This window comes from Aquila chrysaetos, chromosome Z (genome assembly GCF_900496995.4).
Source record: "Aquila chrysaetos chrysaetos chromosome Z, bAquChr1.4, whole genome shotgun sequence".
NCBI lineage: Eukaryota > Metazoa > Chordata > Aves > Accipitriformes > Accipitridae > Aquila > Aquila chrysaetos.
The window spans coordinates 66,880,292-66,892,359 of NC_044030.1; the positions used below are offsets into that span (position 1 = coordinate 66,880,292).

The following is a 12,068-nucleotide window of genomic DNA, read 5'->3' on the forward strand; positions in this document are numbered from 1 at the left end:
TGGACTGCAGGACTATCGGTGTGTGTGACTGTATGAGCATAGTGAATTGGCTCAGATTGGCGTACTGCTGATGGAAAAACATATTAGTGGCACAGTAGGAAGGAATTTCACTTGTGAGACAGTCTGGAGGCCAGGTAGATGGTGTTGATAGTGATTTCACATAAGGACCTGGTTGCCCTGGGAGGTTCATGGCCATGAACACAGTGCCAAGGCTCTGTAACATGCAGGGAGTTAGACATCCAGGATTTAATGCACTTCTTTCTGGAACTTTAATTCTTCAAACACCTCTTTTTCCCAATGCTAGGGTAAGGACGAGTGGTTCCTGCCAAGACCTTCTTCCCGCAAGCCTGTAATTAGGCCACTTATGACTCTGTCAAATTCTCATTCCTCATCTGACCCAGGGATTTATGCATGCCCAGGCTTCCCAGACCCTCCATAATCAGGCTTTTATAAAAAAAACCTGTACACTTGTGTCAAAACAAAGCTGTAGGGACAAGGGGTTACGTTTTTATGGAACCAGAGACAGAAGACGTGTCTGAAGCCTGATTTTGGGCTACATTTGCCCTGTTTCTTGGCAGGGTAACTGCTGTGCTGTATACTGATCTGGCTACAGAGCCGCTGCTATCTTAGTGAGCCTGCAAATGAGCTTCTTGTGCAGGCTGCAGGTACACTTGGGCAGTCTGCTGATGTAACTTGGAAGTAAAAGTGGGAGATTACAGAGTGCTGGCTAGGATAGCTTTCCTTTTGCAAAATATGAAAGGGTCAGTTTCAAGCCTTTGCATTAATATTATTTTTTCCAAGAGAAGAGCTTTAGAAAGAAAAAGTGAAATATATTAACTGAAAAATATGCAGCAGCTCTCCACAGAAGCTAAGAAATGTAAGTGCCAGCACATACACCTTTAGAGGCTTCTGGAGCACTTAAGTATTAAACTTAGTACCTACAGCTAAAGTTACCTGATGAGCTGTGCATATTTGGACTTAGAAGGCAGGGCAGAACTTGCAAGACAGTGAAAAGACTGGAGAAGAGGAAAGATGAAGGAGCAAATTCAGAGGCAGAAAGGGCAGAAACACAATTCATCATCAGGGTTAAGAATGCTGTCAAAAATTCTTATTCTTGCAACAGCTTTTCCTTTGTAAAACTTCACAATGAATAGTATGGTAAACTTGGCACCTTGAGATAAGTGTTAGGTAAATGCTACTTGTGCCAAAGTGGGAGAAGCAATCTTAAAGTAACTGAACAGACTGCACAGGGCAGCCTGGCACCCTCGTGGCCTTTTGTAACTCAGAAGGAACACAGCTTAAAGACTTTGCTTCAGCAAAGTATGTGAGAATAAATATAGTCCCAGTCTTGCTTAGCAGAACACTTTGTATATTCAGCTTTAACCGTGTGCTTGTGCCCTCTTAAAGTCAAGCTTAACAATCTCCCCTAAACTTTTATCACACAAAGCCTGTTTTCCTTAAATTTGCTTTTTACCATGTGTAGTACCACTTCTTTCCAGTGGAGGGAAAATGTGTACGTCTATCCTGCACCTTTTCCCCTTTCCCCATATGCCTTTCAGCACAGCGGACCAAGGCAACTTACTGACAGAAAACAAAGCATCAAGATATCACGTTAACATTATGTAATTTACTTTGTAATAACGGATGCTAATTTGGAGAAAGTTAAATTGAATGAGGGAAACAATATTCGCCTGGGAAGCTAGTACTTGTAAGGTTAAGGGGTGAGTGGGCACAGAACTGGGTACAGTCTCTGTATCCCAATTTTTCCCTCTTGTTTTTACCTCTATCCCTATGGTTAATTACTAGTAATACTAACATGACTTGAGTAGACTTTGCCGAGTGAGGTAGAAAGTAAGACACCTGCATGCAGGAGCGCATGTCCAGTAAAAAACGGACTCAGTAATATTGTTGTTCTGCACTTTTGCTGGTATTTTGGTTTGGGTTTTTTGGGGGGTGGGGTGGGGTGGTGGTGTCTGATAAAGCATGCATCCTGATGTTGACACTGTAAAACTTTCCTCCTATAGACACACTTCACTCTTCAACAATTGGCTGTACTCAAACATCTAGTTCAGAAGTCCTGGACTACAATTGCCTTCAGGGGTCTTCAAAATTAATCTATGTGCGTTTGGGATGTTTAAGGAAATGTCTCTGCTTGCGAAAAGAAGATTTCAGAGCTGGCTGTTGTCAGACAACTCTAAGCGGTGTCACTAGGCCTGGGTTCTCCCTTGCAAAAGGAGGGACAGGGTAGCTCCTTGGCATGCACCCCAGCGACTTGCACTGTCTGAGCAAGTCCATGGGCCTCAGCTTCATGCTGAGATAAGAAACAGTCGCTGGCTCTCTGCTGTGCTGGAGTTGCTCCGGCATAGGTGCGAACAATTCATTCCTTTCCTCATGTGCAGCAACAGACCCTTGTGAGGGGGCTGCTCACACAGGCCACAGCACGGATGGTCTACCAGAAACTCCTCCTGCCCTGCAAGCAGCAACGGCCGAGTCGGGAAAACACACCTCCCGCTGAGGCTCGCCTCGCCGAGTTCCCACCCGGGGGGCGGCGGTGGGCAGAGCAGCCACCGCAGCTGGAGCGCGCTGCAGGGCGAGCCCAAAGGCGCCCGGGCGGCCGGGCTCCCCCAGGAGTCGAGCGGGCTCCACCCCCTGCCCCGCGAAGCTGCTCCCCTACCGCCGCACGGCTGGCCAAGCCAAGCCAGGGCAGCCCGCTGCGGCCCGGCTCCGCTCCGCTCGGGCCGCCCCGGGGCCGGGCCAAGCCGGGCGGGCGGAGCCGGGGGCCGTCCGCCAGCGCCGGGGCGGAGCTGCCGCCCGCTATATAAGGGGCGAGCCGGGGCGCTGCTCGGCGTCGCGGCGGGGCGGGCGCGGCAGGCGGAGAGGGGCAGAGCTGGGCGGGCGGGCAGGACGGAGGCAGGAGAGCGCGGAGATGGAGCTGCTGCGGACCATCGCCTACCCGCCGGGCGGCGGCGGCGGAGCCAAGTGCTGCGAGGGGGCGCTGGGCAGAGCGGCCGGCGGCGAGTCGCGGAGGAAGAAGGCGGAGGAGCAGCCGCACCAGCACCACAACGCCCACCACGCCGCCGAGGTCTCCCGGATTATAACCGACCCCACGACGGGGAAGCGCTACTGCCGCGGCAAGGTGCTCGGAAAGGTAATGGCCGCGGCGGCGACCGGTGGTGCCCCGGCCCGGCCGCCCCTCTTCGGCGGAGCGCGGTGCGGAGCGCCGGTCCGGACGGTGCGTGGGGCGGGCGCTGCCGCTGCCTCTGCGGGGCCGCTTCTCTCCGGGGGATGCTGGAGTGCGCCGCGCTGCCGCCCCCCCCTCCCCGCCCCGCCGCCCCCCGACCAGCCCCGCGTGGGATCCGCCCCTGCGTTGCCCCGGTCCGGACGCGGTGGGTCCGAGCACCCTTCCTCTCCCCGATTCATCTCTGCCCCGAAGTACAGGCGGAATCGTGCCTTCAGCTCGGGCGAGCCTACAAAAATGACTTTGGTGTTGCATGCGGGGCGTGGGGCAACCGCAGCGCGAACCTCCAGATACGCCATGAACCTGAGACCTGTCTTTTACCAAATTGTCCTGTGCGAAGGAAGTTGCGCTCCTTGACTAATACGTGAGCTGGTCAATGACTAAGTGCGGGACTTCTTTCGTGCCTGCCATAATTGCCTTTTTCTCGTGTGTCTCTCTAGGGTGGATTCGCCAAGTGTTATGAGATGACGGATTTGACAACAAATAAAGTTTATGCTGCAAAAATCATTCCTCACAGCAGAGTAGCAAAACCTCATCAAAGGGAAAAGGTGTGTGTACATGAACGATTTTATTCTTTTTTTATCCTCAAACTCTCTTTGTGTGCTGGATTGCCCAGCCCTTTTCCTGAAATGCTTCTGATAGAGCTGTCTGTTCAACCTTGTGGACGCAAGGCTAACTACACTGCTTCCCCCCCCCCCCCTTGTCTCTTCAGATTGATAAGGAGATTGAGCTGCACAGAATGCTTAATCATAGACATGTTGTGCAGTTTTACCACTACTTTGAAGACAGAGAGAATATTTACATTCTTCTGGAGTACTGCAGTAGAAGGGTGAGCATCAGCTGGGAGAAATCCAGTATTTACTTACTTCAGTCCGCAACTAATTTAAATGTGCGATGTGTAAAAGGTATTTTTTGTGGATTCTTTAGTTGTTGTTTCTCCATCCATTGATTTACTTTTGCTTGAGGTGAATCTTATGCGTGAATGTTCAGTGACTTTTCTGCCTTTGTTTTTCATCTGCAGTCAATGGCTCACATCTTAAAAGCGCGGAAGGTATTGACAGAACCAGAAGTACGATACTACCTCAGGCAAATTGTGTCAGGGCTAAAGTATCTTCATGAACAGGAAATCTTGCACAGGGATCTTAAACTAGGTAAGTTCTGCACCTTGCCAACTTCAAACCGTGCTCCTCCAACCCTGTCTGCATTGTACCACTTTACACTTGTATGGTGATAGCTTAATTAACAGAATCAGCTCAGTCTGTCTTTACAGTGGAAACTTGGAGTGCTTAAGGGATGACATTAAGCATTTCTAATTAAAAAAAAAAAAAAAAAATCTTGGCTAGCTTCTGGCTTTGAACAGGGTATGACTCAGCACCTGTGGTAAATGCATTCCTACCTTGCAAGAAAAGGACTAACTGGAATTTCTCTGTTAGGTAACTTCTTCATTAATGAGAACATGGAACTAAAACTGGGTGACTTTGGCTTGGCAGCTAGGCTGGAACCACTGGAGCACAGGAGGAGGTAAGAGCATCAAAAAATGTAAAGTCTAGTAGTAAATGAAACCAGATTCATTTAGAAATGAGAAATCCTGTTCCACAGCAAAAGCTAATTGCTTCTGGGATCAAGATTTCCCCTTCTAGAAAACAGGCTGCCATGCTGTGACTTCTGCTTTCCTCTGAGCATATGAATAATAGCAAATGCCAGAGGCAGGGTACCTGACTGAAGAATAGTGCAGATACGAGTCTGCTGTTCCTGTGTCATGAAGACACCATGAAACATGTCTACACTATTAACATTCATAGAGCTTCTCTTCAGGAGTCTCTAAGTTCTTGTCCAAACTTGAGAGGAAAACCTGCCCTATGGAAAAATAGCTTCTCTCCTCTTTCTATCTGAAATACTAACCAGCTCTGTGGCCTCTTTGATTTGCAGAACAATATGTGGCACACCAAATTACCTCTCTCCAGAAGTCCTCAACAAACAAGGGCATGGCTGTGAATCTGACATCTGGGCCTTAGGCTGTGTAATGTAAGTACTTCACTGCCTTTGAAATGAAATATTTCTATCACTGGCTTAGGCTTTTAAGAGTTCAAAGGGGATGCAGTACTGCATTAGTTTGCAGCCCTTTATACATATGTAGCCCAAGTGCAAAAATTCTTCATGTTAAGAGGCAGACAAAGCCTCTTCAGTAGTTGCAGATAAGTATTGTGGGTATGTAAAAGAAATAAGATTGGTTTCCTTTGCTTTTAAACAGGTATACAATGCTGTTGGGAAGACCCCCGTTTGAGACTACAAATCTTAAAGAAACATACAGATGTATAAGGGAAGCAAGATACAGCCTGCCTTCATCTCTCTTGGCACCTGCAAAACACTTAATAGCTAGCATGTTGTCAAAAAATCCTGAAGATCGGCCCAGTTTAGATGAAATTATTCGACATGATTTTTTCTTACAGGTGTGTACTGTCTAGTGTTCTGGCAGAAAAAATATCTGCCCAAAAAAATGCACTCTGTGGTCTAAAAATTATTTTTTGCATCTTATTTCCGCAGGGCTTTACACCTGATAGACTTTCTGCTAGCTGTTGTCACACTGTTCCTGATTTCCATTTGTCAAGTCCTGCTAAAAATTTCTTCAAAAAAGCAGCTGCTGCTCTCTTTGGCGCTAAAAAGGATAAAGCCAGATACTTCGACTCACATAGTAAGTGGGTTGTAGCTATGCTTGAAACTTATCTCTATGCCATCAAAGTCATGCTAGTAATGTACAGCAATGAGATAGCAATGGAGCACTTGTATTTATGTCTCAGAGCTTCCCTGGGTTAGTTTTGACCTCTTTATCAGTAAGTATAGATGGCAGCCTGCAACCTACGCTAACTTACATAAGTAAATGCTTCTTATGGCATACTGACAATCTATATTGGCTGTCTGTTAGTCTGTAATGTCTGTTAAAGTTTAGTCTCTTAGTGGTCTGTGTATAATGGCACCACTGTTCTGGGAGACTATGGCAGGTTTAGAAGAAGCTATTGGAGGGAGACAATGCGCTTTCTGCAGCTAACTTGTTAGGCTTCCTTTAACAGAACAGCACTTCCAGATTCAGTGTTAAGTATTTTTTCCTGTATTACAGACAGACTAGCTAAAGAGGATGAAGAAATCTACAAGCTCAGGCATGATATGAAGAAGACATCGATAACCCAGCACCCCCACGAACACAAAACAGATGAGGTAAATGCAAGCGCAGTTCAATTCAAATCCAATAACAGTTGGGTGGAGTAACTATAATTAAATTATATTTGACTTGGATATCAGAGCTGGGGCTGTACACAGCATAATCAAGCTTAAATGATTAGCAGAGTTGCTTTAAGAGGGCTTAACCAAGCTTCATCAAGGTATGGTAGCGTTTGTAGGGAGACTATCAATTTTGGCTTTTCAGTAATTATAGTATCTGCCTAGACTCCATTGTCATCTGTGTGGTAACTTGTCTGCCAGGTGCTCTTTCCCAATATTCCAAATACAGGGCTTCAGTTCATGAGTAACTAGGACTTCTTAAAGAATAAATTGCTGAGATCCAACTCTTACCATTTGGTGTTCAGACCTGCACACAGCTGTTCTCTTGACAGAGCAAGAGAGCAAAGGACTGATTAATAGCATGTAAGATGCAAATTGAAGATCTAAAGAATGGAAAGACCTGGCATGCTTCTTTAAGCTTAGTCTAACAGCAGCTCTTTGTACTTGCTGGAAACATTAATACCAGTTTCCCTGGAATTTATCGTTTGTTGAGAAACAGGAGAGCCATGCAAAACTTGTGTATAAGCCTTGGCTTGTGTTTTGTTTGATGTTTATATGTCTGACATCTCTTCTAGGAGATCCAGACTCTTATCACAACAGTGGCAAAGCCAGGAGCATTGCCAGAAACTAAGCAGGCTGGAGACTCTATTCGAATGATAGTCAGAGGAACTTTGGGAAGCTGCAGCAGTAGCAGTGAATGTAAGTGCAGTGAAATGTAATCTCTAATTCTAAATCCCACCTTTACTTTCTTCATCTCTCAAGACTTGGAAGCTTGAAACAAAGAGCTGTGTTCCTCCCCACCCCTTATTTTTGATGCTTTAAATTTTACAGCCAATATTTTGGAAGAATTAAAACTGGAAAGCCATAAAGGCTAAACTTAAAGTTACAGGCTAGATAACTGAAAAGTTTACAATGAAAGCCTGCTCTCTATGTGTGCTCTTGTCAGTCTAATAATCCTTCTCTTTCAGGCCTGGAAGACAGTACCATGGGAAGTGTTGCTGATACAGTCACAAGGGTATTGCGAGCATGTCTGCAGAACATGCCAGAAGCAGACAGCATTCCCAAGGAACAGCTGACAGCATCCTTCCAGTGGGTTACAAAATGGGTGGACTACTCTAACAAGTACGGCTTTGGGTACCAGCTGTCAGATCACACTGTTGGTGTCCTTTTCAACAATGGGGCACATATGAGCCTTCTGCCAGACAAAAAGTAAGAATGATTGCAGAACTGACAACTCACTAAGGCGGTTTAAACATGAAATGCTTTTATCTCATCTCTAACCTCCTTACTTTCTTTCTCCTCTTACAGGACAGTTCACTACTATGCTGAGCTAGGCCAGTGCTCTGTCTTCTCAGCTGCAGAGGCTCCTGAACAGTTCATTAGCCAAGTAACTGTACTGAAGTACTTCTCTCACTACATGGAAGAGAACCTCATGGATGTAAGTTCAGTACCTTCTGGATCTTGAGCTCTAAAAATACACTAAATGTGAACTGAGTGCTTAACATAGTGCCTGTTCCCTTTCCTAGGGAGGAGATTTGCCCAGCCTAACAGATGTACGCAGGCCCAGGCTTTACCTCTTACAGTGGCTTAAATCTGATAAAGCATTAATGATGCTCTTCAATGATGGCACGTTTCAAGTAAGTTTGGTAGCATCACTGGAGAAAATGTTTCTAAAATACTTTACTGCAATAAAACTAGATAAGTGCCAGAAACTGAGAGGAGAAAGTATACAAACAAGAACTCACTTCTCTTTTACAGGTGAACTTCTATCATGACCACACAAAAATCATCATTTGCAATCAGAGTGAGGAGTATCTCCTTACCTACATCAATGAAGACAGGATATCTACAACGTTTCGTCTGACAACTCTTCTGGTTTCTGGATGCTCATTGGAACTAAAACACAGAATGGAATATGCTCTGAACATGCTGCTGCAGCGATGTAACTGAAGGGAATGACTTAAACCAAACAGACCCTCTTGTTCACTGTGAAATCTACAGTGGAGATGGTGGAGAAACTAGTATGTTGATGATGGATGTGTGGTGGTACGAAAACTTGACTGTCCTAGTGTGCTGGGCACACATGTATTAGACGCCTAAACCTACTGTTGGACTAAAATGGTGTGACAAGGAGTTCTTCGGACCATAGTTTTTCTTGCTTCGTGTGTGTGTTAAAGATACTTTAAACTTGAACTCTGAGCAGAGTGTGACTGCTTGGTCTGTAAGAGAGCATTTCTGATGGAGTTAAACTGTGAATATGCATCTGGAAAGGGAGGGAATGGAGAGCTCCATTGTTGTGGAATAGCTGTAATGAGCAGCTGCTGGCTGCTTAACTGTGAACTATGGCCATACTCTTTTTTTCCCCCCCCTTATTTTACAAAAATACCCACACTTGTGGCTGGCAAAGTGCATTCCTTGTTAATAACTTTTTTTTTAATTTATTACAGCCTAAAGTGAAGTATTTATTACACAACTCTTTTTTGGACTTTGGCATTTTAAATATGAATCTGTTGGCAATAAAGTGAATGGAAATCTGAAGCATCATTCTCTGCTCTTTTTACAATGCAACTTCACATGCTTTGCCTTACATTACCAGAAATCTTGCAGGTCTGCTTTCCTTGTGCCATTTTTAAAAAGTCTGCTACAGGACAGGATATGAATGACAGGCTCTAACACTGAGCAGTTTGTCTGTGTCTATGTGCACTTGTCATCATAAGCACCAATATGCTGATGCTAATTATAGCAGCAACTGCTGATGGAGCTTGCAGTGTAATGATGTAGGCCTTGCCACTTGGTTATTGTCCTAGGGGCTAAAAACAAAAGTAGGGATCTTTTCAAGATATTACATCCCAGAATTGATATTTTTACACTGACTGAAATGAACTCCTTACTTCTACATGATACTTGGTGGACAGTAACTATGATAATGAGCTGTACAAGCTTCCTTCTCTTACTTGCTGTGGAAGCATTGCTCTTATTTGCCAAGGGACTGAATTATCCTGACACCTCAGTAATAGAGTGAATTGTCCATAGCTATCACTGCCCCTCTGTTGTGCTTTATTGTATGTGTCTTTCTACCCTTGGTTAAATGGTAACCCCAGTAAGGTAAAATCAAAATGGTGAGAAGATTAAAGGCTGACTTAGTATCAACTTTGGGCTTATTCTACCAAGTTGATAACAGTAGACAACCAGAAGTGTTAGTAAGACCAAATACCATTTATGGTATGCTGTAAGTTGTCTGTAAAGTAGCTCAAAACGGCTGAGGACAGCATAGGGATGGCCTGCTGTTTAGTACAATCCCACTGCTAATAAGTGTACACTTACTAAAGCAATTGCTTTTCTAAACTGAAGGCAATGCTATTTGTCAAACTATGCAAATGATGGGATTATCAAGGACTCATGACTCAGTGCAGGGGCTGAATATCTACTTGTGGGCTGGGCTTATTTCTCCCTAGATACTACATAGCGCCTGGACTTATCTAAGCACAGCAGCCTGCAAGCAACTGTTCTGATGCAGCAGCAAGCAGTTCATGAAGCAAGCAAGTTCAACTGCTTATTTGGATTAATCTTCATATAACTGAATGAGGTCTGTTCTGAAAGACAGAGCTCAATTGCCATCAGTGTTTCAATCAAAGCAGCTGAATGCAAGGAGCAGGCACTCAATGTAATGAAGTGCAGACTAAACAAAGTACAGATGTCAACCCAAAATAGTGAGCAGAGGAGGTATCACTGGCTTGCTTCATCTTGCAGCAAGTATGTATCAGTGTGACTGTTTTCCTTGTATTGAATACCACACATTAGGTGATATTTATTTACTTCTCAAGTCTAGACAGGAAGACCTAATTGAGTTCTTCAGATGGGTTCATTAATGTAACTCTAGGCAATTCAGTGAAGTTAAATATATACCTGCTATAGTGAGCAGAATTCAGCTTCCCAGCTGTCTACTTTCTTCAAGGGATAATGATTGATTTTATTCCTGGTAGGCCATGACTTACCTAATTCTGCTGCACAGATAGAGCTGCTGTTGAGCCCTTTTGTCTTACAAAGTAAGATTTCAATTTTGTTTACGACACTAGTAAGCATACAGTTTGTGTGCATTTGAAACACAAAAGTTATTTGAGCTATACTACTTAACTTCCTCAAATGGAAAACCTGTTCTTTGTTTGACTGCCTATGGGCTGGAGAAAGTATGAACCTTTACTTCAGCTACTATAATTTCTTTGAGTATCAGAACTATCTTTCTATGCCTGAAATTCAGGCTGGTGTAAGCAAATAAACAAGTGTAGAATGTATAAAAGTGGATGTAAAAGCCCCAAATCCTATTGTACAATGCTAGTTGGTTGTGGATAGTTGTAATGCACCTTACACAAATACAGTTAAGTGAATCAGTTATTTGTTTGCAATGTGTATGTGTGGTACCAGGACCATGCTTGGTGCTTTCTAAATCCTTTTGTATCTTTCTGGTTAGTGCTCTGCATCCTTACCTCAGTTTTTATATTCATATTGCAAAATAAGAGAGGTGTTTACATCAGGTTAAGGAGAAATACCCATTTCAAAGTACACTACCTTTGCTCTAGTCCCTCAGCCCAAGAGGGGACAGCTGCTTTAAAATCTGTAATATAAGAACTTGCATGAGGAACAAAGGTTCTGAAATTCTTTCCCAAGGTGGATCCTGTCTTAAATAAGATGCTGTAGTGCACTAATTGACCTTCTTTACCCAATCACGTTGTTATCAATTAATATGTATAATATGACTGAAATAACCAGGGAGCTGCTAAAGTCCTGTGTACAGCCCCCACCTGTTAATATTTAAAATAGGGAAACAATAAGTAGACTTGATTTAGGGTTTAGGAACTAACTACTAGACAATGGGGCTTTATGTTTATGTCAGAAAAGGTAATGGATTGTAGTCTAGTCAATAAACCTTGAAGAACTGCTTGGAACTGCCAAGATGAGGGAAGGAGGAGGCAAAAGGTAATTCCTACAGCGGGGAGATCGTGACCACCGACTCATTGACCACCTACTCAAATGATACCACCTACTCAAAAGAAGGCAATGAAGGAAGAAGACAGAGTCTGAGCACTAATTTACATGAGGGGCGAAGAAGAAAGAACCAATCATTAAGGAAGGTAATGATGACTATGTATTAGCTAAGTGTATAAATATGAGAATTTTTGAGACAGGGGTGTGCTGTCTTGAGACAGGCACTCATTCATGTGCATCAATGAAATTAATTTGACAGTATCTCAACCCTGTGTGTTATTGTCTTGGACACTGGGTAAATGAACCCCATTTGTGGGACAACAGTTTTCTGGCAACCCAGATGGGACCGCGCTGACAGCTTTGCCCAAATTGTCTTGCCACACCCGATGGGGAGAAAAGAACTGAGTGGGCTCCAGTGCACCAACCTGTTGATCGGGGATTCCATCAGCTCCTCTCCTGTGGTCAGGTGGTAAGTGACACAACGGTGCAATGCTATTTAAAGAGGTATTTTTTTAGAAAAAAGGGGGAGAGGATGACTACTGAAAAGCAGTGAGCATTTGGATCCTGAGTA

General features: G+C 44.3%; 1 protein-coding gene across 1 annotated transcript; it reads left to right on the forward strand.

The window, feature by feature from the left end:
- The first annotated feature begins 2,858 nt into the window (after window positions 1-2,858).
- PLK2 (polo like kinase 2) lies at window positions 2,859-9,052 on the forward strand. Its single transcript, XM_030005248.1, has 14 exons — window positions 2,859-3,148; window positions 3,679-3,786; window positions 3,951-4,067; window positions 4,260-4,389; window positions 4,672-4,759; window positions 5,168-5,263; window positions 5,490-5,688; window positions 5,783-5,930; window positions 6,354-6,451; window positions 7,090-7,213; window positions 7,483-7,723; window positions 7,823-7,952; window positions 8,041-8,151; window positions 8,273-9,052. Exons 1-14 carry the CDS (start codon window positions 2,927-2,929, stop codon window positions 8,462-8,464), a joined length of 2,004 nt encoding a protein of 667 aa, XP_029861108.1. The 5' UTR covers window positions 2,859-2,926; the 3' UTR covers window positions 8,465-9,052.
- Window positions 9,053-12,068: the final 3,016 nt, after the last annotated feature.